Source organism: Syngnathus scovelli, chromosome 8 (assembly GCF_024217435.2).
Source record: "Syngnathus scovelli strain Florida chromosome 8, RoL_Ssco_1.2, whole genome shotgun sequence".
NCBI classification, from domain to species: Eukaryota; Metazoa; Chordata; class Actinopteri; order Syngnathiformes; family Syngnathidae; genus Syngnathus; species Syngnathus scovelli.
Window position 1 is genome coordinate 13,438,354 of NC_090854.1, and position 26,076 is coordinate 13,464,429.

The 26,076-nt window shown below is 41.2% G+C and overlaps 1 protein-coding gene across 2 annotated transcripts in view; it reads left to right on the plus strand.

Moving 5' to 3' along the window:
• Window positions 1-25,640, plus strand: part of LOC125973614 (contactin-associated protein-like 5) — a 63,895-nt gene extending 38,255 nt beyond the window's left edge. For both annotated transcript variants that reach the window (XM_049727990.2, XM_049727989.2), the window contains 14 exons: window positions 5,764-5,870; window positions 7,375-7,494; window positions 8,663-8,863; window positions 12,931-13,087; window positions 13,561-13,688; window positions 14,069-14,239; window positions 15,132-15,350; window positions 15,813-16,052; window positions 19,060-19,278; window positions 20,489-20,622; window positions 21,466-21,553; window positions 21,641-21,841; window positions 22,621-22,695; window positions 24,634-25,640. In XM_049727990.2, the coding sequence (XP_049583947.1) occupies window positions 5,764-5,870; window positions 7,375-7,494; window positions 8,663-8,863; window positions 12,931-13,087; window positions 13,561-13,688; window positions 14,069-14,239; window positions 15,132-15,350; window positions 15,813-16,052; window positions 19,060-19,278; window positions 20,489-20,622; window positions 21,466-21,553; window positions 21,641-21,841; window positions 22,621-22,695; window positions 24,634-24,827 (2,254 nt within the window). In that variant the 3' untranslated portion in view covers window positions 24,828-25,640. The remainder of the gene's footprint in view (window positions 1-5,763; window positions 5,871-7,374; window positions 7,495-8,662; window positions 8,864-12,930; window positions 13,088-13,560; window positions 13,689-14,068; window positions 14,240-15,131; window positions 15,351-15,812; window positions 16,053-19,059; window positions 19,279-20,488; window positions 20,623-21,465; window positions 21,554-21,640; window positions 21,842-22,620; window positions 22,696-24,633) is intronic.
• The last annotated feature ends 436 nt before the right edge of the window (window positions 25,641-26,076 follow it).

Consider the following 26,076-nt stretch of genomic DNA (forward strand, 5'->3'; position numbering starts at 1 on the left):
CAAAAAATGGCCCTGGTTGGCACTGTAGGGGTTAATTGGTCATCTGATTGGTGAAAGAAAACGAACCCATGGCCAATAGAGTTTAAATTACATTGGTCAGCACTACAGGTTCTGAAGGGCAAATGAGACTGACAGGGCAGCACATACTGAAATAAATAAATAAATAAATAAATATACAAATAGTGTTGCGCCTCAACACACCTCCCCAAAATCATGTTCCAACGGCTAATTTAATCCACTGAAAACGTGCAAATGTAATTAATTTTGCTCTCATTGATTAGATGGCACAGACATAAACGTCCCCGCTGCCAGCGGTGCCCATCAAACCGTATGACGCCAGTGTTCGTAGACACTGTTCCCCCTAAATGAGTTACTGCAGCCACCCTAACTGCCCCTGATCCCTGCGGGGTAGCATTTCCGTGCCAAATGTCATTATTTTTTTTTAGATCTACGAGTAAAGACACTCACAGTGCGCTTAAAGTTCGAAAATACATACTGTCACATCCTTTGTTGTTTAAGTAACACTCTCCTGTGCACTCACTTTTGAACTTGGCCTACTACTCACCGTTTCCACTACAACGTGCAAGAATAGATGGTCCATTTCAAGACAAATGCTCAAAGTGTTCAAATAACTGTGGATTTAAACAAATGGTACAATGCAATATGGCAGCAAATGTATGCCAAGTGCAGTGTGGGAGTCGACGAGCAAACCACTGCCCGATGGCGGCGGCGGCGGCGGCAAGCGCAGTGACAGGAACATCCAATTAAGCAGCAACAAAAAGCGGGCGGCAGTCTTCCCTGGCAGAGGTCTATGCTAACGAGCTTGCTACTCACCGCCCGGCGTGTGCTGCGTCATCGCTCATTAGCTCGCTCAGCTGCAGGGCTGCTGAAACAGGTGCGACGGGCCGACCACCTTTCGTGAAGGTCCGGATATGGCTGGGAATATTCGTAAAGCTGCTGTTTTTCCTCCTCATTAATTCTCTGGGGAATGTTGCTCCTTTCCAGCTTTTTTCCCTTTGGACATAGTGACTACCAACAGATAGAAATGCACGCATACTGATTTCAAACTGTCTTTGTTTTCTCAGCCATACCTTTGATTTACTGAGAAATTTGAATACAAGGTTTCAAAATATCGGCCCCATTAAAATTGAAGATTATAATGGTATATACACAGTTGGGTTCAGAATAATTTAAGTGCACTTTAAAGTTGCCTATTGTGTGTGTGTGTGTCTCTCTGTCCGTCTGTCTGTGTGTCTGCGTGTGTTTTGAGATAACCTTTTCAGTAGCTGCGCTATTATTAGCTTCAACAACGCAATCTTTTCATTTAATAATGTTGCATTCATTCTTTCAATTTTTCTCGAAAGCATTTATGTTTTTAAATGTCACCTGGAATTCACTTGGAAGAGTTGAGTAGATTAATGTGTTTTTTTTTTAAACTGTGCATCTTTTATTAACCTAGAATTTGAAATGAACAATAGAATTGAATTTAATTTACTTGAAGTTTTTATTTCCATCCAAACAAATGGATACTGCGCATGTTATTCCAAACTAAGGACATAAAGAAAGTTCTTATAATATTGAAATATTTCTTATTCAATGGTACTAAGCCTATTCATGCCAGACAATTTTAGTTTGAATACATGGGACTACTTGACAAGGTCATGTTGCCTTATGCTGAAAAGAAAATTGCCTCTGAAATGGGCCTTTCAACAAGACAGTGGCACAGATTCACCATTTCGTAATGCATCCAGCCTCATTATTAAAAAGTATTGTTATCGCCGATACTGGCCCTTTACTTTGGCCTACCACAGTTCAAATAATCCAAATCGAGGACTCATACGTTTTCATTTTTTTTCTTCATGTGTTGATTTGGACGAGATGTGCAGTGTTTCCAGTTCATGCATGGAAATATCTTTTTTTTTTAATCCCTCTCTGCTATTTTTCTGAACCTTGGTGGGAGATGCACAATATATTTTAGCCGACCAGGCAGGACATGTGCCGTCCTTCACAACAATGAACGTGTACCTTTTAACGACGGAAAAGTGGAGAGATAATCAAATTTAATAACAGCAAGCGCGCGCTTTACAGCTTTTAAGGCTATTGCAAAGTTTACGGCCCATTATGCAGCAAGAAACCGAGGGCCAAAAGTAGCACTTAACATAAATAACTATTATGTCGTCTTCCATTAAGGCTTATTTTTAGCTACGGCTGAGGCTACCTGTGGGGTCGGACCGCACTGCAGGTGTTCCTAATGATTTGGTGAACTTATTGCGCAGCATAAAACAATAGAAACAACTGTCAGCAGGATGCAGTGCAGTTCTATCCAGCGATAATGGAGGCAATGTGTCTTGCAGGAGATAAAACACGTAGCATTAATCAAGCCTGGCTGCTAATGTAATGCTAATATTTCCGCTGCGGATAAGATATCCTTTGTTAATCATGTATGGGAATTTAATGAAAAACGATTTGGTTCCTCTGGGGATTGAACCCACTACCTTGTGTGTGTAGTAAACCTGCACACATACCGTGTTAATGTATAATTTGGGGAAAAGATTATGGGCGGCAACTGGTTAGCACAGAATCCTTGGAGTTCAGAGGTCATGGGTTCTTACCCGCTTTCCTGTGTGGGTTTTGCATGTTCTCCCCATGCTTGAATCATGAGTGTTCCAAATTTTCCTTAACGTGTGTGAATTGTTGATATCTATATATGTCATGTGATGGATGGATGGACGGGCGGATAGATGGAAAAGTTGAGTGGACTACTTGAAAAACAATTTATCTGAATTTGTTTTTAAATGTTGAAAAAAAAAAGAAATGTTTTATTCTATTGGCTACCAAAGACACGACTTCCAAATTCCAAACAAAGGTATTGTCACTTTGAGCATTTCGATGGAAGAAAATAGTTTTTTAGTCTTATAAGTCTTATCATGACCCAGAGATTTGAAAGAACATTAAGGAGCAGATGTGACCCTTTGAGAAATGTTGGTCCACCATCGGGCGTCTGAATAGGGGAAAACGGTGCCTCAACATCAGCACCGTGTATACTCGAGTTGGGGACGCTGCTGACCTCGACTCGGTATGTTGTGAATTGGTCACAAGAATTCTTTGAATACCTACTTAATCCCACTAACACACCATGAGGACTCACAGTCTGGAGCCTCTGAGATAGGCTCTTCTATCTCTTGGGTTGAGGTTGCTATGGTGGTCAGAAAGCTCCTCTGTGGCACATCCCTGAGGGTGGATAAGATCAGTCTGTGGTTCTTAAAGTTCTGAATGTTGTGAGCGCTGTCTTGGTTGATATGGCTTTTCAACATCTGGGTCAGTCCCTCTGGATTGGCAGATCAGCATCTGCACTGAAGTAGACTCTCCGTTGATGTGAAGAGGGAGTTTGTCCAACGTGACAGGACCCGAAAAACGATTCAGAGTAATTATGTTGATTTTTCCGATTCAGTCGCGGAATGGATCATTTATGTAGCGTGTAAAATATGTCATCATTTTTCTATCTTTAAAACACTTCGGCGGTCAGAGGAAGTTCTGTTATTAATTTGGTATGTTCACGAAACATTGTGATCTACAATGCATGTTGGGTTTTGCAGAGAATAGCACACTCAATCCATCTGCGTCTCCCGAGAAAAGGACATGAATAGCCCGTGATTAAGCCGCAATTGGATAGCCACGTCGTTTCTGACGCCTCACTCAATGGAAAGTGGCTGAAAAGTGTTTGAAATTACAGATGTGGGATTTAAAATCAAAGATGGTGTCAATGAAGATGATATGTGACTTCTTTGTGCTGAAATCCAATAAGCGGCTGTCGTGGTGTCAAAGCGAGAGGAATTCCTTCAACAAGCCTCAACCTTTTACCAGAACCGGACAAGGACACTGTGAATTATTTTTTCAGAAGGGGTGGCTATGAGAGAATAATGAATGATAGTCAAGAGTGATCCAGTGGATTTGGTTCCAGGGCCAATTTTTATTTCCAGTAATTATACAGGTGTCAAACTCAAGGCCCGGGGGGCAGATTACAGCCTGCCACATCATTTTATGTGGCCCGCGAAGACAAATTGTGCATCAAATTTGTGTGTCATTACTAGAATTGCAAATTGTCTTCACTTTTGATAATATATATGTATATTTTTTTAAATATTTGACCAGTTTTTAGTCATCTGATTTGAAAACGAGTTAATTGTCAGTTTGTTTTGTAGCTTTTACTGTATATAATATGAGGTGCTCATACATTTATTTGTGTTGACAGTCATAATGGCCCTCCGAAAGAAGCTATGACTACAATGCGGCCCGCCAAAAAATTTAGTTTGACACCCCTGAGTTATAATATTGTTTTGTGGACTGTATCATTGAGACAAAAGGTGTTGGCCCAATTCAAAATAATCAAATAATTACGATGTAAGCGATTTAAGTAACAACTAGCAGCCTGCAATTGAGGTTATTCACTATTGTTGTGTTTATTTGTACTAGTTTTAATGTTATGTGAGTCAAAAGTTGAATATTATACTGAAAGAGGTGTTCTGGATTGTCTGAGAATGAATAATACATTTTATGCGATCTGTAATTGCCCTGAGCAACTTTACATCATCCATAAGTGGACATCTGCATGTAGCTCCTTACAAACATAATTTGTGCTCGTTAATCTCCTGCAAGAACTTCACCCAGCTAAACTATGCACCTCTCTCATGTGCTGAATGTAAAGGGGATGAAAGGAGCCGCCTCCAAACAAGTTGGCTGTGATTTTGCCCACAACGTTGCCAAAGCCTGATTCTAACTTTGTGTGTCTGCAAAAATAGAAAAAGGGAAGGAAACTCAAAGGAAAGAAAACTCTCCCTCGTGCATAGCTAGACCGTGGCGCTGTGCCCCCTGTGACTACGCCCCCGTAACATATGGGATTACGTCAAGGCAAACTTAGTTTTTTTTATACACCAGAATGCCTTATATTAGTAGAAGTGTCAAAATGAATATCTGGGTGACCTCAAACTTTTGAATGGTAGTGTGTGTGTAAGTAGAAATATTTTCAAAGAAACATAACTAATGCAAAAAAATGTAGGACTTAAGAATTGCTGACATTTTAAAAGCCATTGTGATTGTGCTCCATATGAATCAAAACCATATTTACTTTGAATTAGGAGATGTATTATGAACTTCACATTCTACCTTAATGTCAAGTGCTCATTTTAATCCAAACTGTAAAGTACTTGAGCAAGTGTTTAATCTGAAGATGAATTATTCATAAAGGATAAAACATGAGGCGCATAATAATAGTGATGATCTGTATTTTTGTTTACATTTAGGATATGATGGCAATAATATGTTGCTTTCATATTATGTGCTATCTATTCATGCAATGTTTTCATCACATTCACATGAAGTTACATACTTTGTGGTTTTATGTATCTAAATTTAATTAACTTGAGTAGCTAAAAAGAATAACTAAAATCACTCACCCTTAAGTCATGGACAGTAAAAAGACATGTCATCTTGCCTTCTGCTTTTTATGTCAGCTTCTGCTTTACAAGTATAAACTGTTAGTCTTCAAATACGTTAACCGCTGTTAATTGTAAAATGCTTTCACACTCATAAATAGCGCCTAACCCGGCAATAAATCTTGTTGCCGATACACTTTTTTTTAATTTACATGAATAATTCTCGTATGTTATGAGGTGTATTTTTCAGAAAAGCTGCTCAAATTCCCAAATGTTGTGTGTTAGGTGTTATCAACATTTGCCAATGTGTTGCTGTGATATTGTGTGGCAGATGTGTCCCCAACAAGTGCGAGCATGGCGGCCTTTGTTCGCAGACGTGGAGCACCTTTTCTTGCGACTGCTCCGGAACAGGTTACTCGGGAGCGACCTGTCACGATTGTGAGTTATTTTTGATTTTTTTTCCCCTTCATAGCTGTCTGCTCATGCTGACATTCCCCTTAATAAATATAAATAATATAAATATAAGGGGAAACAAGTTTTGATTGTACCTGATGATCATGCGGGCAATAAACAGCATGGACATATTTTTTAACATTATTTATATATTAATATCCTGTATCATCACCTTGACATTTGCCATGCAAATGTCTCTATCTCTTTCACCGGAATACTGATTTACTTATTTTCTATGCTGGCAAACTCAAACCTCTTTTTGTGTGTGTGTGTGTGTGTAAGATAGAACATGACAGACGGGAGCATCCCTTGAATTAAAAATAGGCAGAAATGAGTATGTATTAAAAGCACGGCCGCCGTAGATGACAGGGTAGAAGAAGGATCTTACTTTGAGGCACATATAGTTTACATTTTTCAAATCTTGATACTTCCACTCTTATCTACTGCTGACTTAGGAAGTGTAAACTCAAGTAACCCCTAAAAGCACAACTTTTCCCACACTAGTCAGGAACATTGCTAAATTAATGCGGGGGCAAAATAATTACATTTGAAAAATCCCACACAAGTGTCATAAGGTTATACTTTAATAATATTTTACGCTCTTAACCAGTACATTGAAGCATGTTTTACCCACGAAGTTTGAACGTTATCAATTTATATAAATTACGTTCAAAACAAACAACAAAGAGACAATAAACAGCGTTATTTTGTGAAACCTACCATCTCTCATCTTGGAGTAAAACCAAAAAAAACTCCTGGATCAACATCAAAAATCACCTCAAGTGTTCCCTGGCTCAATGCCACAGGCTTTCATCCTAATCCGCTCAGAACTTTGTGGATATATCTTGTTCAAACAACAAACAAAAAGCTCATTGCCAAAGAAATATGAATGTAAAATGCTTTTTTGATGTTGAAGCTTCCCAGCAGAGCCATCACAAGTGAACATCAACATTATCCATGACAGGGCTCCTATTTTCCATTAGTATGATCATTCTCCAGAAGGAATGAGAACGCATTTAAGTGGCAGTAGCAGCATTAGGTAGTGAATGGGTGAGGCGGCCGTGTAAAAATACGAAAAATGGCTCTCAGAATGGTGCAATGTATTTCTACACCACAGCGATCTTCAATTGAAATGGATGGATGGATGGATGGATGGATGGATGGATGGATGGATGGATGGATGGATGGATGGATGGATGGATGGATGGATGGATGGATGGATGGATGGATGGATGGATGGATGGATGGATGGATGGATGGATGGATGGATGGATGGATGGATGGAGTACAGTATCTAAAAGCCATCTTCTGGCCCTGCCCTCTTTAAACCTGCTGCACAAAGACAGAGGTCAGCCACAAAGTAGCTGCGGAAAAAATAGATAAGGAAACGGTCGATGAAATCTCATCAGGGTCATAAAGTCCTTGTATTATTTTTCATTTCGAGTTAATGGGACTATTAGAGTTGAAAATTGTTCTTCCCCCTTTGCAGCCATCTACGAGTCATCCTGCGAAGCCTACAAGCTGACCGGCGGCTCCTCGGGCTTTTATTCCATTGACCCAGATGGCAGCGGCCCCCTAGGGGCCACGCAGGTGTACTGTAACATGACAGGTGAGCCCATGATTTCGCTTCGTGGTATACTAAACCGAGGCCAAATATGCGCAGTTATCAATATTTGAATCGATCCTTTGAACACACAAATGCTTGCTTTTGACGCCGCCCAGAAAAATTTCAACTTTGCAAAGTTAGACGCACCACAGGAGGTGGGACGCTATTGTCTATTGTGTTTTTTTTTTTTTTATCTGTTTTTTTTTTTTCCCGCCTTAGCTTTACATAAAGATCCCACGACTTGACCTCAATTACAAAATACATCCGAGATGCAAATAGCTCTCAGCATGACGACCTGTCATGCATAATCATGACGTGAGCGGGGATTTTCTCAAAGGAAGTGTAAACATGAAGACACGGTGTACTGCAAGCTCAGTTAAGATAGAGTCCTCATCTAATTTCACTTGACAAACAAAGGATCAGCTAGTTGGAAATATTGTTTGTTTGCTATTTTCTTTCTTCGTTTTCGTGCGGAGGGGGTGGCTGGCAGGTGCAGAGGGGAATTAATTAGGTTTTGCACGGATGGTAAATGTCAGCGAATGCACAGATGGGCCTCGTCTGTGATGTTGAGATATGTCTGCATTACAAGCGAGTGTCATCCTCCAGCCTGGAGAGCAAACCACTTTATGGTGACATTCACTAAATATATCCAGGGTGATTTACAGATTTGTATTTATTATTGCAAAACACATAATTCAATCCTGTACATGAATGAGAAAAGGAGCACAAGGGTGCATTTTCATTTTTTTTTAAATTGGAAAATAAAGATGCCAGGTTCTTTTGTTTGGAGATAACCAACCTGTGCAATGTAATATGCACCCCAGCTGTCAGTTCACTCCACACCTCTCTCTGCCGGCAGTCGTTTCAAGATTCATGACCAATTAATTTATGAGCGGACTGCAGAATTAGATGGTGCAACTGAGCCGAGTAATCACATTTGAAGCGTAGCATTATAAAACACACAGCTGCACTGAGCGCAGGTTTAACTAACACTGGATGGGAAGGTTAATTATTTAATAGAAGTGACTTGGTGAGTCAGACCTGCAGCAGTAATTTAATTGTTGTTCCGGAACACAAACCTGCTTGCAAATGTATCTTTTTATGTGTGGGTAAATTGGGGGAAGTTGTTTGAAATAGGTTGGTGAAGTCAGATGAACTTGTTTTTTGGTAGAAGAGAAAGTTTGGACCGTGTTGAGCCACAACAGCACCGCTCCGGTCCAAGTCCAGGCTTCATCACTGCAGAGGCCTCACATCATGGTGCTTGACTACGGCGCCTCGCCGGAACAACTCCAAACGATTGTGTCAAGGTCAGAGCACTGCCAGCAAGAAGTGGTTTACAACTGCAAGAGGTCCCGTCTCTTCAACACAAAAGGTGATGCCTGTTTTGTTAATCTCATTATTATACTGCACGAACAACCTAACCTACTTCTTTTAACACCATCCGGCAGTACATTACTTCCTTTATCCCAATCGGGAAGCACCTTACTTAGTCTAACCCAGTGGTTCCCAAACTTTTTCAGACTAGCGCCCGCTTGGCTCCCCAGTGAATTCCTAGCGCCTTATAGTGCGGAAAATACGGTAACTGAATCAGTAGCATTTACCTTTCTGTATTACTGTCCAAAACCAATCAAGTAGTACTTGCTCTTTCACCAGGCCAATCAGGCAGCGATTTGTTCAAGAATAGCTTGAATCAAGCATGTATTGAAATCGAAACCAATCCTTCCTAGTTTTGATTGTGAGCTATGGGGCTTGAATCAGAAGAGAAAGTTCTAGCTCCGTCAAAACAGTCGCTTAGTTGTAAGTAAAGATGTTTTGCTTCAAAATCTCCCGTGCAGCGATTCCAGAATGTGTTATTGTGTTTTGCTTGATTGAAACTTAAAGACACAAAGAACATTTGTGTGCCAGGTAAACACTCTCCCGACGACAGCATCAAGCGACTTTATGGACATTTATCGTGTTAATTTACAGGAAAGACAATCAACGACAGCTGTTGCAACCAGCCTGCCGGGTTTACAGATGCCTTCTTGTGCCAACAACAGATGAGCTCGCATCCAGGAAAACTCGCCTTGCCTAGTCGAGGAGGCTGGATTACGTGACCTCCTTCTGCCAGCTTTCCCGTCAGCCTCTGCTGTTCACTTAAGATGCAGATGTTGTTCAGGCATTTAATGTCCGTGTTGCGTGTTGCGATGCTCGACCGTAGATGATTCGAGTAGCAGGTGTTCCTCGCTTCGTCTGACTGATGTTCGTCGCCATGCGGTCGTCATTAAGACAACAGTGAAGAAGTAATTACGTTCCAGAATTCCGCCAACGTCCTGCTGCTATATTTAGAGTTATTGTGCAAATGCAAGAGAGTCAAGTATTCACCCTAATGATATTGTGAGGCACGAACACATTTTTCTTCTACTTATCGTGCAAATCCCAAATTGCCATTGCGTATACGAACATTTATTATTCTTCCACTTAATAGCTGCTCCCTTTTGCGTTCTTTGGCTATGTTGTTCAAACGCTTTTTGCAAGTTTATCCAAAATCAAGGCGATAAAAGGAAAGGTACCAGCGCACTGCGTCAGATTTTTTTTTCTTGTTTATTTTCAATAGAAGATTTAAAATTGAAGGGATAAAAGCAATTTTTCCAGACTAAGTAAGCAGTCCAATTGCTGTAATGACATCCTTTCTACTTAAAGGACTAGAATCAGAGGATTATTTTATTATTATTATCTCAATTTGTTTATTCCTTTGGCATTTCGGCTGGACCTTTTTGAATAGCAAGCAATTTCACATTTCTTATCACCTGCATCGATTTTTACGACCTGATTGGAAGGCTATGGGCATTCATTTGTCTTATTTTTGCTAGTGGTAAGCATTTTATTTAGTAAGCAGCAAAGCGGGCTTTCCAGTCCTCCACCAAAAGTTTGACATTTTCGCTGCAAATCCAATAAAACAACGGGCATGAAACTGATTAGTTTGCAGTTTGTATTTTCAGTATTTTCTAAGTGTCTAACACCCAGATTGTGTCGTGATAAACACCAAAGGGCTCTGCTATCGGACCTCGGAGCAGCACCTGCTCAACAAAATCAAGCTACTCATTCATTAATTTGCAGTCTCGCCAAGGTTATCGCGACATCTCAAACAGAAAGTATCGATTGTCGCCTTTTCTTATTTTCGGGGGGCTGATTAGTGTTTTTAAAATAATCGGCACAGAAATCAAACCAATCAAGGATGGCAGCTAATGCTAAAGTTTTATTTTCAACCTTGGTAGCACAAGTCAAGTCAAGTCAAGTCAAGTTTATTTGTATAGCCCTAAATCACAGACAGTCTCAAAGGGCTTCACATAGCCAAAATTGACAATTATTCTCAAAGCATCCCCTGATCATAAGCTCCTAAAAGGGTAAGGAAAAACTCAAAAAAAACCCTGCCAGGGGAAAATGAGAAACCTTGAGAAGGGACCACAGATGGAAGGATCCCCCTTTCAGGATCACCAGGTTAATCAGTACAAACATTAGCTTGCATGCTAATGTTGCCATCACCCACATTGCTTTTCCTTGTCTGCTTTTTTGTCGTTGCTTACAAAGGAACTTTTTCTCATTTTGGTTTTAATAAGGCATTGGACTGTTAGTCATAGGTCATTGCATCCCATTCAGAGGTGATTTCAGAGAGAATTGCTGGTGTCTGAGTCCCGCTGTGTGACTTAGACTAATATGACTTTTGTGGCCATACATAAATGCGCTGCTTAATGCGGCCCTAATGCATGCTGGATGGGCAGAGAGCACTGCAGCATGTGACACTTGATTATGTTTAGTGACAAGAGGCTTAATGTGCTTTTCCCTGCAAACCGGCTTCATTTGCAATGCAGGCTTACGTGTCTGTGCGATGATTGAGGCCGCCGTGCTTAACCCCGCAGAGGAGGTGACGAAAGGTCATTTTTTTTACGCCGTGGCATTCCGTTACATTCGCGGGGGGCTTGTTAGGCATCGCTAGCTGTTGTAGCAGCTCCAACATAAGCGTTCTTGAAGCACAACCTTTGCGTTTGTGGAGTTGTCAAGTCACTTTGGATTTCAAGGCCCCAAATGCTAAGATAAAACATATTTTCTTCTCAAAGCCTTGCAGCTGCATTTAAGTATCAATATTTTACAAGAAAATGAACCTAGTGAAGGACTTTAAAGTTTAAAAGAGTTCCAGATCTCATAGCTTCTGTCCAAATGCATTGGTATAAACCCCCTGCGCATGCATGCTGAGTACTGTGCAGATGTTAAAAGCATCTATCTGCTCCTCTAAATTTAAACCATGTGAAAAAGAAACTTGAGATGGACAAAACATAGAAAATACAGCTGAAGGTCAAAGTAACTCATTAGTGACTTTGAGTATCCTCTCGGGTCTTTGTGGCAACAAAAACAAGGGACCGACTCACAATGGTGAAAGAAACGACAATTCTGATCAAGTGTAACAATATGCCAGATGGTGTCTGAATTCTGGCTCGCCATGATGATCTTTGGCCCATTGCCCAAACTTATAAGGTCGAAACCGTCGTTTTGTCCTTGCGAAAGAAACAACTGGGTCGTGCTCGGGGAAGTCTTCTGGGAATCAGTGAACAGCGTAGCCGCAACTTAACGGATAACCTTCTCCTTTTCACGTCAGGCATACCTTGTTGTCATAGTAGTGGTTTGTAGCTATGCGATATTTTTTATACACTACTTAATGCTTAAAACCATGTTAACACCAAAGCAATCTGCTTCCCTTATCGTTGGCGCCCTGATCGGATCACTGATCAAGATCACACAGTCAGGGATGACCTAATTTTTAGGATACCAGCAAAACATCTGCTACGAAACCGGTTGGAAGTGGCCATGCGTTCCTCGTTTGACCATGTCCACTTTGCAAACCTTGAATCGTCTCCAAATCAAACGTCAGTCGGCTGATCGGGGTTAAGACTGACGTAATTTTTATTTCGGATGCTGAAATAGGTGAATTTCAGTGTCGATTTATAGGGAAGAATTATTCACGGATTTTCGCTATTCACGATCTTGGTATTAATGCTAGATTTTGCCAGATTATTAGTGATTATCTGAACATCTGGTCAGTTGCTGTTGATGGTAGTAGTCTGTTATTCTGACAACGCTCCTACTGGGGACACTTAATTCGCACATTGTATGTTTTGGAAGCCCTGCCAAGGACAAACTGTTGGCATGCATTCCCGTGTTGATACTTGAAAGACTGTCGGATTTTCTCCTTTGTATAAAACTTGGCATAGCGGCTGGATTTTGCCTTACAACTCGATGATCGCTATCTGGTCCATCGCTGTAAATTGAACTCTTGTCAGATGTCCTGTTTTAGGGTTCACGTCAAGGATGAATTCTTGGCATGCATCCATAGAAGAGAATAGGCACCTTGGTATAACTTCAATTTTGCTGAAGTAGACGATTTCTGCTTTTCTTTCATGGTAGATGGCAGTCCAATGTCTTGGTGGCTGGACCGGCACGGCGAGAAGCGGAGCTACTGGGGTGGATTTCTGCCGGGAATCCAGCAGTGCTCCTGCAGCCTGGAGGAGAACTGCGTGGACATGAACTACTTCTGCAATTGCGATGCCGACGCTGACATGTGGTACGTCGCAGTGATCTCGACATTTGTTTTCGTCCATGATGTTGTTCTGTACGTTTTAAAACAATGTCAGAAAATGCTTACGATATGTGGGATGATTCAATTTTAAAGCTGAACCCCCATCCAGTATATTCCATTTTGAAGATATAGATAAAATGAAAAGTATTTGAAATTTTGTGAGAAGCAGCTAAACCTTCATTTGAATTTTGCTGTATTAAACGCTTGGAGTGTCTGCATTTTGTGCGTTAATCCACTCCAAACTCCAAATCCAGCCCGGCTTCAGCTCTGTTTGCATATTTCCAAAGGCGCTTGTCTCCCTCGTGATGAATTGCTTTAATGTCTTTACTCTGCCTTCTGCACTAATGTAGAAGAATGGGAGCCTTTATCTCGATACCCGTCGAGGCGCCCGGGCCCTGAGGGACACCCCCCTCTGTTTGTGTTTGCTTATTCACTCATTTGTTCGATGTCTGTCACAGGGCCAACGACACGGGCGTCCTCTCCTACAAAGACCACCTACCAGTGAGCCAGATAGTGATCGGAGATATCGGCAGAGCCGGCTCGCAGGCCGTCTACCGCATCGGCTATCTGCGTTGTTATGGAGACAGTAGGTGATCACTCATATCCTGGATGAAGACCTTGGCCAGAGGCAGAAAAATGACTCTTAGAGAAACTTGACTTGGCCATCAGTTTAGAGACTGGAGTAGAATTGACTCATTTGTTCAAGTTTCTATCAGGGATTTAGACTATAATGCAATGTCAAGGGGTACAGTTCGGTTTGCAAATAACCATTTGAGAAATCAATTTGGAGAATAAAAAAGTTTCTTGTAATGTAGAATATATGTATATAAATGCTCTTCAGGGGAAAAGGGGACTTCATTGTTATCGTGTTGAGGCTTAAAAATTAACTGTGCATGTGAATTTCTTATCATTTTTAAAATACAGTAAATCTTTTCATAATAGTGCAACTCTTTCCTCCTCCTTCAGGGGCCATGTGGAATGCAGCCACTTTCTACCAAGAGTCGTCTTACCTCTATTTTCCCACCTCAGCGGCCGAGCCTGCCTCAGACATCTCCTTCTACTTCAAAACCAGCGCTCCCTCTGGAGTTTTTGTGGAGAGCTTGGGCCTCAAAGACTTTGTCAGAGTGGAGCTCAGCTGTGAGTCAACAGTCATGCGCCATAGAGTGTGCAACAATGCACATAAGCACCACAGCATTCAAACTATATAAATATTGGCTACGCTGCATGAATAAAATTTCAGCTATTATGGCTTTATAAACAACAAACTAAACATTATTTTCCAATATTTGTGGTAATGCAATTTGGGCACACAAGTTTAAAATTCTTGATATTTTTCTTAACGCTACATTTGAAAATGATTTGAAAATAGTGCAAATTTTCTCATTCAATTTAATTTGCAAACATTGTCATTATTATTACTATGGTTATTTGTTATTTATTATTATTTTATATTTATTTTTCCCATCAAAAAAAGTAAACTTTGAAAAGATGAAAAAGTATATTTAATAAAAAGTAGTAAGTGTGGATCCACTGTATAGGAAAACAGACAAAAAGAACTATTTATAAAAAAAGAACCAGTTCCTTTTTTTCTATGACAATACAAATGCTGTGCAAAGCAACATACTATGGGTATAAATATATAATAGACTTTCGCAGTATAGGGCAAAGAATGTTGAAAGAGCTTGAATTTGACCTCAATAATACAAAGCTATTGAGAGCGTTGAAATATTAGAAACTTCCATTGAGGCTAATGCAATCTGCTATGAAAATGTATGTAAATAATGAAAGAATGCACTCTGTGAAGCTTGTACTTGTCTGGCAGCATGACGAATGCACAGAGAATTTCTATTCACAAGCAAATGCGGCCGTGGATTGTAGTCGAGGTGATGGTGGTGTTATTTGCTGTTGATTACAGGGGAGCTTTGCCGACAAATCTGAGCAGGGAGGGGGGGGTTGTGCCATTATTTGCGTTGAGGGATAGAATACTCATCCGAGTCAGATTCATCCTATAATGTGTGTCTCCAATCAGCGCCGTCCATGGTGTCCTTTTCCTTTGACGTCGGAAGCGGTGCGGTGGTCCTGTCCGTCAAATCGCACATGCCCCTGAATGACCGCCAGTGGCACTATGTAAAGGCGGAGCACAACGTCAAGGAGGCCTCGCTACAGGTCGACCAGCTTCCTGCACGCTTCCTTTCTGCTCCCGTGGACCGTCAACTACCCTTGAAGCTAAGCAGTCAACTTTTTGTGGGTAAGATGGAGTCTTGTTTATTCCAGCATGCTCTTTATTGACTTTATTGACAAGTTGTCTGTATATGCTGAAGTGTCCGCTGCATGCATCACAATCACAGATTATCACACGATATTATTAAAAGTGAAGACAATTTGCAATTCTAGTAACGACACACGAATTTGATGCACAATTTGTCTTCGCGGGCCACATAAAATGATGTGGCGGGCCGTATCTGGCCCCCGGGCCTTGAGTTTGACACCCGTGCTTTAGATGCTCGTATGAGGTTTACCATAGCTTGGGCAAAATTGTAAATTTTCTATTTGTCAGAGTGAGAAGAAGATAATGAGATAACATTTCAAAAGAACCAGTATAATTTGATTCGTTCTCTTACGGTTAATTACGAATCCAAAACAAGCATAAAATAAAGTCAATCAAGCCGTTAATTCATCATGACACACGGCGAAATCTCTGTCGTCGCAGGCGGAACGACGTCTCTGCAGCGGGGATTCCTGGGCTGCATGAGGAGCCTGATTGTAAATGGGCGAAGCCTGGACCTGGAGGAGCGGGCCAAGGTGACGCCGGGCGTGAGCGCTGGTTGCCCCGGGTACTGCAGTGGCTCCAGCAGCCTGTGCCACAACAGGGGGCGCTGCATCGAGAAAAGCAACGGCTACGCGTGTGACTGCTCCCAGTCGGCTTATGCCGGGTCCTCTTGTAACCAAGGTAACGGGCCGTTCACTGCATTCTGGTCAGGGATATTGTGTTGCAGTCTTCCGTATCGCCTGTTATAATTAGAAATGCATCAGGTAGCAATACTATTGCACCATATTCTCACTTGATAATCCCAGTTGTCCCTTAAAAAAAAAAAAAACACACACACAGCTCCAATGTTGTTTATTTTCAGTCGGTAAAAAAAATAAAAAATGTGACGCTTGTAATAACCAAACAGAAAGCTGTTTCCCTACATCAGACTATTTTTTCATTTTAAAATGAAGAGAGCAACATACGCTGTCATCCCTTCAATATTGTTGCTGTCGGATGGAACACAAGTTGGTGGATCAATATTTTCCCCCATGTTCTGTCAATGCTGTACATCGTTACTGTCCAGTGGAAGGCAACCATTTTCTCTTCCGCTAGTCCTCATTAGGGTCGCCGGGGAGGGCATTTATCCCGGCTGTCTTCACGCTCGAAACAGGTCACACCTTACGTAGACTCCATGTGGCTGATGAGTGTTCCGGTTTGGCCATATTCGCGTATGGGTAGCTCCCATCTGGTCCACTGTTGCGCAGAGGTCGAAAAATGTTCCAGAGAGGACAAGATGACTTGCGCGGTAGATTAACTCAGAGTTTGAGTGAGTCTATAATATCGTGACCTGTGATTGGCTGAGTAGCCCTCTACTAACTAATCATGGAAATCTTTTTTGCATTTTTTTCTGTGCACAAAACTGGCTGATTCATTTATGACGTTCATTCGGGCATTCTCGTAACCGCGTATAAAAAAAAAAGCAATTATTTTTCAGATGAAAACGTTTTGGGGGGGATCAACAAAATATATCAAGCACTAAGGGGGCTCCAAAGGACTTTGATTCTAATTTGATTCTGTGTGATTGCTGTCGTGCATTTAAATCCATTAGAGACAGATTTTTTTTTTTTTTAAACCATTGAATAAATATTAAGACTGCTATGTTACCTTCTCAGCTAGTCACTGCGGACTCCCACTTAAACCTTATTCCCACACGTGTTTCGTGACTAATTAGTATATCCAATCCTCTGACCCTAAATTAGGGATCCATGTTATATAAATGGCCTTCTTTAATAAAGCGGCCAGTCAGACAACAACGAGGGATTCTAATCCTCTTACTGGACACAAAGTAGTGACAGCTAACATTTGCACCTACTTATTACTGAAATGATTTCAACAAAGTCCAGCTGTCACCTTGACGAAACATTCAGTGTCATATTTGTGTCCTCTCTTGCCACCGTCCTCTGCAAGGATTAAGGCAAGCTTCTTATTTCTCTGGAAGGCCGAGTCCAATCATTTGTTCCCCTTTTTCCCTGTAGTGTGAAGATTTCACTCGGCCATTTTTTTTATTTTTTTAACGGCCCTGTTGGGCTCCATTTATTTTATCTACCGCGACGCGCTTCTTTTATCTTGGCGATTCGGTCGGTAGGTTCGCCTAAACGACTTACTGTTTCGGATCATTGGTTTTTTTAGTCCCTACCATCCCTTGCAGGAGAAGACTCTGGAGAGAGGCACATGTTTGCTTTCTTGTGACCACATTGTTACCAGGAACAATTTCTGCTATAAACACCCTGATGGCACTCTATCAGATTTAGGGTACAGAGTGTCGGCAAGTAGAAGCTCAGAAAAACATTGTCACACCTAAGACATTCACACCTATGGGCTATTTAGTCTTCAATGAACATTTATATGCATGTTTTGGGAATGTGAAAGAATAGACAGAAAATGTACACAATCACAGAAAAAACATGTCAACTCCATCCAGCGAATTCATAACAGAGTAAAAGTCACAAAAGATCCCAAAGGAGTCGTTTAATTTGTCCAATTATAGTCTTTTTCTTCTCCCCACCATCATCCTGTCAGAATTATGAAAAAGGCTAAATAGGTATGCAGTTCCTTTGACGTTGAATAAAATGAGTTCTAGTTACCACGGTGCAATTTCTTATTCCAAGTGTAGTAGCCTCAAATGCTACATTTAGCTGTGGTAGTATAATTACAGTTACTAGCTTGAGTTAGACGTTTGGACATGCACCCTTATTTCAAACAGTACAAGATCTTGAAATCTCAGTCCACTCGCCCGTCCGGCAAAGAAATATGGCAGCCAAACCAATGATGTCTGTATGTAGAAAGAAAGATGCCACGTGGTGCGATGGTAGGAAGATATAAATCAAGTGTGACTTCACAGCGTGACGACAGTTGTTCGATTCTCATTTGCAGGCGCTGTCGTTGACGGCAAACAAATTGTTTTTTTGGGGGGCCACATCGGGAACAAAAGAACATTATGTGCTCTTGGCGAGGACGTTTCACGATGAGGCTATACAACATACGCTTAGTACATTTAATACGGAGCATGAGAGCGAGCACTTTAATAGGGTGGGGTCATCGATGTTTTTTTTTTTTCCATACCTAAGGAAGTCTGGTTGAAGTCCAATAAACATGTAAAGCCGCCAAACCTTTTTTTTTTTAAATATTTGACAAGTTTTTACTCATCTGATTTGAAAACGAGTTATTTGTCAGTTTGTTTTGTAGCTTTTACTGTATATAATATGAGGTGCTCATACATTTATTTGAGTTGACAGTCATAATGGCCCTCCGAAAGAAGCTATGACTACAATGCGGCCCGTGAAAAAAATGAGCTCGACACCCCTGTAATAAGAAAAGACCACTTTATGAGGAAAATGTACGCCACGACCGCAGCTTAGCTTGTCGTTTTTGTGATGTTAGTTTGGCACAGGAAAAATCCCGACAGCTCGTGTGTAGCTTCGAAGAGGACCTTGCGCTTTAGGTAGATAGTGTTCACCCTGGAAAATACAAAATGTAATTCAGCCCAGGGTTTGATAAATTCAGCTATTTCCATACACTCCAATACATCCAAAATAATGAAATGATTTTCCAGAAAGTGTAAAAATGAGAACAGGGAGTTACTTTGAGTCTTTTTCATTTTCATGTCCAATCGCTTTTTTGAATTGTGATTGTGGTGTTTGCGCAGAGGTGTCGGTGTCCTTCGACAAAGAGTCATCGCTGACCTACACACTTCAGGAGCCTTTCTCTGTGATGCTGAACAAAAGCTTGCAGGCGGAGAGCAGCAGCAGCAGTCGGGCCAGAGAGGACTTTTCCTTCAGCTTCATCACCTCGCAGAGTCCCGCCTTGCTGCTATCTGTCAGCACCCTCAGCCGCCAGTACATTGCTGTAATTGTGGCCAGGAACGGTGCGTTCACACAACCCTTCCAAAATTTGGGGTCACTAAGAAACATCCTTATTTTTCAAATAGAATCACTATTTTTCAGTGAGGATAACATTGAACTTATCAGGAATACACTGTTAATGTGGTAAATGAGTATTCTAGCTGCAAATGTCTGGTTTTTATCTATATAGGCGTATAAAGGCCAATTTCCAGCAACCACCCTTGTTCTCATTGTGTTTGCTAATTTTCTTAGAAGGCTAATGGATAGTTACAAAATTCTTGAAAACCCTTGTGCAAATTTGTTAGCGTTTATGAAAAACACAAAATTGCCTGGGTGACCTCACCGGAAGTGTACCTCTGTTATGTTGAATAAGCCAAATGGTTTTCAGTGTTTACAAAAATGCTCATGTTGGTTTAATTGAGCATAAAATTGTTTTCACTGATGTTTTTAGAAGAAACACACTTTTGAATGTTTAGTAGACTCATTCACGAAAGACTGTTAATGGTCCTCCAGTTCTCGGAAAACAAGACATCTTACATTTGTTCAATTGTTGTCAACGTTCTCAAAAAGACAAAGTAGCATCTACTTTAGAGACTGAAATCCAGATTTCACAGAAAAACCTTGTTAGGGTTGTTGATGATGTCTTCAGTGATATAGATTTTTTCAAGACTAAATTGTTTTTAGGATTTAGAAAAACTAAACCTACTACTTGTCTTCAGTATTTACAAAAACAAGCTAAAAATCGAAATTGTCTATTTGTTTTGACACATACATGCTCGGTTTACTAAGGACTAAATTGTCTCCAAAGCTGATGATAAGAATAAGTTTTGATGACTCTAAATTCTTTATTCACAAAAACCCTTTTTAAGTTCTTTGAAAAACAAAGTGTGATAAATATTTATAAAGCATTTTATATATTTTTTTTAGCCCAGTCTCATAAATGTTTATAGAAACAATAGCTTCTACAAAAATGATTATGTTTGGTTCTTTCAAGACTTACATGACTTTATTTTGAACAACAACAAAAAAAACACGTTAGATACTTTGAAGACCGACTTGTCAGCTTTTACAAAAACACCTACGTGTCTGCAAAGCAGGGCATCCTTTTTTTTTCCTCATGCCATTTGTTTTCCACACTTGTCAGTCCCATCAGGCAAACGCAACTGTGAGTTAAATAAAGAGAAAAGGGGGGCCACGCGGTTCACATTTGTGCTGTTCGTGCTTTGCATCCAGGGAGCCTGCAGATCTGGTATCACCTGCAGACAGACAGGAAGCCAGACGTCTTCTGCCCCGCCGCCACTAACCTGGCAGATGGACGACTCCACCGAGTACGAATCCACAGAGTGGAGGAGAAAATCTACGTACAGGTGAGGCAGGCGCAGGTGGATGGACCCGTGTTCAAATGTCGTCCAGTAGCAATGTGCTGTCTGTCAGAATGCATTAGCATTCATTAATTACTTTATTATGCAAATTGAGACTTTTTCACAAAGGGCTCGTGGCCTGGTATTAATGAAGCTGGCCGGGTTGTGGGGGAAAAAAAACCCCTCCCCTGGGAAGAACTTTTCATGTGTTTAAAAAGTGCTGTGGGGTGTGTGGAGCCAAACACTTTGAAAAGACTTAATGACAAATAGAGGATGTAATGTGTCCTGCTGACTAAGGGCAACAGCATGGACGGCCAGTTTAGTTTATAACTTTGAAGAGTAGCCAAACATCATGGAGCTGTTACAGCTTCAAAAGGTGCCAAGGATAACATGAGTTATTTCCACGGTGGTCCTCGTAAAGATGGTCTGGCTCCAAACGCCAAGTCAGCGCCAAGGGTTAGACGCTAATGCTGTAAGCTAGCTAAGCTTCCGCTGTTTTATTGTCGTCCATAAGCCAGCTATTATAGTCGGATAGGACGCTTTGGACAAGCATTCAATTTTCTTCTTCCGGACGTGTGAGATGCATTTGGTTGTGGTGGGCTAACAGTTGTTTACAGAAACACTTGGGTGATCAAGAGAATACATTTGAAGTTGTTTTCAATCAGATTTATTGAAGTCTGTGTTGTCGGCAGTGTTTACTAAAACAATTGTTAGGTTCAATGCCTTGCTTCAAAGCTTCCGCTGCTTGATTACTATCCAAGAAAATCAAATCATTCATCATCTCAGTATTCACAATATGGATTTTGTATTATTTATAAGTTTTTGTTGATTTACTTTCTCTTCGAACAGGTGGACCAGGACATCCACAGAAAATATACCCTATCCTTTGACGGAGAACTAGTCTTGATCAGAACTTTGTCGCTGGGTAAAGTTATCAGTAAGTCGTCCATTTTGTTAAAAGTGCCAACAAAAAGCGAGAATCGGGTACGACCCGACCATATTTAAACTATCTGTATCTCCACAGGGTTGGACACATTCCACGAGGAGGTAGCTGAGGCAGCTTCGAAGGGTTTTGTAGGCTGCCTTTCGTTGGTGCAATTCAACAATGTGGCACTGCTCAAGGCGGCGCTTACCAACCCCGGAAGCTCGTTGGTTACAGTTCGTGGTCCATTGGTCCAATCGAACTGCGGTGCACTGGCAGACTCCTCCTCGCGATCTTCGCAAGGTGCGCTGCAGGTTGACATTGAAATTTGGTGTTTGACCTCTCAACTAGGGCTAAAACTGATATCGCGATGATATCACTTTTTTGACACTAGTGAGTGAGTTTACATTGAACTTACTGGAACACACTAACTGGAACTGAAAGACTAATCAGAGAAAAAGAAGAATGCAGCAATGTCCAGACACCCCCCTCAATGAAAACCTGCTCTTGAACGTTCTTGACATGGCGGAGAAACTTAATCTTCCAGCAGGACATCGACCCTAAGCACACAGCCAAGATATCAAAGGAGTGTCTTCAAGACAACTCCGAATGTCCTTGAGTGGCCTAGCCAGAGCCCAGATTTACAGTAAATCCGACCAAAAATCTCTGGAGACATCTGGAAACGGTCGCGCATCCAATCTGATGGAGTAAAGGAACGAGCAAATTCAAAAAGACTTCCGCCTGCTATTGCTACCAAAGGCGCGTCAACAAAATTTTGAGCAAGGGTTGTAAATACTTACATGTTGAAAATAACACTTACGGACTAGACAGTGTTAAAATGCTCTCTTGTGTCCAAATGGATGCATGGAGAGTCAGCTTCTAGCATCAGCTAGCAGAAGGCTACTAATTTCATTCACGTCATGTTGATTTATGAACATGGGACCTGGCTGAGATGCAATCGCAGCATGAGTGAGTCTTGGTGTACTGGCATAGCCCACATAAACAACATCCAAATATCCTATTGCCACCTTTTACAATAATATTAAGGCTCCATTCAGGAAATGTGTTTTGTGTTTTTCCAGATCAAACTTTGACAACAAATAATGGAAAGAAGAAGTACGAACGTGATACACAAAATGATGTGGCTGTCATAGCAGGTATGTCAATAATGGGATCAGTATTGTGCGGTCTACTGACCATACAATGTCTAAGTTTACATGGACAATTGTTTTTAAATCCAATTATGATCAGGCACACTGATTTTATGGACAAGTTGAGCCTCAGTGTCCGGCCATGACTCGCCGATTTACAATGCACCCAACTCACATTAGTGCAGATGGTACATTTTCCTGGAGCAAATTATGCAGTGAATTCACAAATGACTCCAGCCTTTTTTCTCTCAAAACATTTATGCACTCTTGCTTGCAGTTTTTTCTTTTTTTTTTTTTAAACCACACTGATGGCGGAGCAAAGCGCAAATGATGCACAACTGAACCTTCCGCAACAAGTTTAAGCGAACTGAAAATAATGCGTAAAGTGAAGCAGTATGTTCATACATTAGTCTGGATAGTGAATTGTTCCCAAGCTGAGGCATTCCTGAACTGAGTTTCCACTGAATTGATTAATTACTGGCCCATTCATTGTGTTTATTATTTTTTGCTGAGATTGGGAGTGCTTGAGCATCATGTGCGTTGTGTCACTGCAAATGTCAACAGAGAAATCTTTCTTGTTTGAGAGGGCGGGGAAATTCAAGAGAATCGATGACTAACCAAGGCTACTACAACACAAATATGGATTTTTGCGCCGGTAAATAGATGGGGTGCCACAGTGTTTCGGTTGCTTGGGCCCACTTCAAAATACTCAATAAAGTGATGATGTTTAATATGGAGCACAAATTGGTTTCTCTACCTCTAACATCCTCCAACATTATGATAATTTGACTGATTTTATTTGTAGATATTTTGTATAGTGTGACATACAAAAATAAAGATCCAATGTGAGATGTATCAAAAAAATCTCAGTAACAAAATATTGAGAGGTGGATTCAAAAATCTTGTGTATTTCTTCACTCTGGTTCTAATAGTCGTCCTTCTATTGGCAGCAAAGAGGTCCACCACTTATTATTTCAAAATATAATTTTTCTCCAAGGTATAAATCAAAATTGCATTCATTGATTTTCTTAACTCATATGCAGTGTAAGTTATTAAACACCGCTTTTGGAAAATAAGAGTATTACATCAAATTGCTCCCTTTTAAAAAAAAAAAATGCGGTTTTGTGACTTTCAGTTGGCCATGACAGTAAAAGAACTGAAGTCTCAAATAACAAAATCATTTTGTAACCCCCCCCCCCCCCCCCAGCCTTGAGATATTTTATTACATTTCCATTCCCTCAATTCAAATGACTCCAATAAAGCAAACGAAATGGTCGCAAATGGCCAGAATGGAGCTTGAAGGATTGATATTGTGTTGATTAGAAAACATATTACAATATATATATGCAATCGATGCAAACTACAACCACAATAATGAACATTCCTGAGTGAGTTGTTGTTGAAACGGAAAAATCTATACAATGTCCGGCTTAGCAAATGAGAATCTGTTCTCAGTTGCCTTAGCTGGATAAATACATGTTGAATAAAAACATTTAAAAAAAAAAAAAAAAACTCTTGTGTTTGATGATATCAATGTGCCAATGTTTAATTTTAACCGCGAAGGTAATAATAGCATGACACGCATCAGTCGTACGCACGTTGTGTGAAATGAGTTGATCCGTGACGACCTCTCAAGCGGCGCAATAATCAATAATCAGCCAAGCATTTCCAAATCATTTTCATCATCGTCAGCGTTGGCAACATTTGCTCGCTCTCCCATTACATCCCCGACGCCGCTGCCGCCATTAGAGCCCTCACATCCTGGCCTTTTGTGCAGCTTATCAGCGTGCCATCCTAATTGACTTTCCACACTAGCATTTGCGGGGGCGACAGTCATTTCACGCAAGCCTTTATTTATGAGATTGTTAGCAAAAGTTACCTCGCAAATGCTGATTTAATGATCTTTTCTATTGTCTTAATGGATCCTCCCCCGCTGTCTCTTAGGAGTGGTCACAGCGGCGGCCTTCATCGGGGCATGCGCGCTAGCTGCCGCTACTCGCCTCCTTTACCAGCGCCGGCAGGCCCAGCGTGACGACGTTGTCAAGCGTGAGGGCGCCCACGCTGTATACATGGACTACAGGACTGAGACACGTCCCCACGTTTCGGTTCGGGAGAACATCAAGGAATATTACATCTGATCTTCACCTGACACCGAAGCCTGTTGTACCCGAGCGTCCCTCACGAGAAACACTTTTGACGCTCGCTTCGGAAGTCCCTCAGATACATCCCCGGATTAGAAAAAAAAAAAAAAAAAAGTCAAACTAAAGCCTGCAAGCTGGAAAAAAGACCACCTTGAATGTGTTTCAGCGTACAATGGCTTTATTTGATGTGGGTGGAAGTGCAATTGCAGTTCCTCTTTTTTACACAGCAGAAGATGAATGTTAGCCTTGAGGGGACAACGCCGGTGCAAAATAGGCGCATTAGAAGCTTTCCGACGCGCCGGATCTTCTCGCATTTCCACGGGAACTCCAGAGGGAACGTGCACGTGGCTGCCGTCGGAAAAGAAATAAGGTCAACGCTGACCTAAAGTGTTCGAGTGCCTCGTTTAAATACCAACCTTTTAGAAAAGGAACATTTGAGTTTTTCCTGCCCCCGTGACGCTCGCCCTCGCTGTTTGGACATTATAACGAGCACAGGACGCCAATTAAATCCAGGAAGTTCAGCTCTTTAGCTGACCTTGTGCACGGATCTAAACCCCTTCATGCTTGGGAGTGTTTCTGGGTTTCATGTGGGCTCTCTCGGTATTCCTTAACGCACCCTCCGGGCTGCATATGTTTAGTTGTAGGTTGGCAACTCCTGAAAGTGTGTCCTTCTTCTCCTTATGTATTCTTATTTTTCCAGTGTAAGAAAGAGATGTATATTATATCCTGAGGGAAACAGTGAGGCAGATCATATAAGCGGAGTAATAAAAGGATTAAAGTATGTGAATAAAAATGAACAGTGAATCGTGACACATGAGAAAATGTGCGTTTTCTGAGTGTGGTCGCTTTCGATTAGGATGCCGTCCTACTGGGCAAGATGGTGCCTTGGAATTTCCGGAAAGGTGGCTGATGGGGATACGCTAATGGGATATGGCAGAGTTGAAATGTGGCGCCAGATGGTGGAACCAAGGCTTCCACATCTGGTCAGGCGTCAGACCTTACCTCGACATCTGACAAGGCCTAAATATTTGACCAGGTCTTGACATCTGATTTGGCATAAAACATCTGAACAGCCCTCAACATCTGACCAAAGCTAAACAGATGACATCCGACGAAGCTTACAACATCTTATGAGATCTCGTTAATGGACCAGACTTCAAGACCTTGAAATCGGACTCGGCCTAAAACATCCAACATTTTTTAACATATGTCCAAACCTAAACATTTTATTAGCCCTAAACATTTA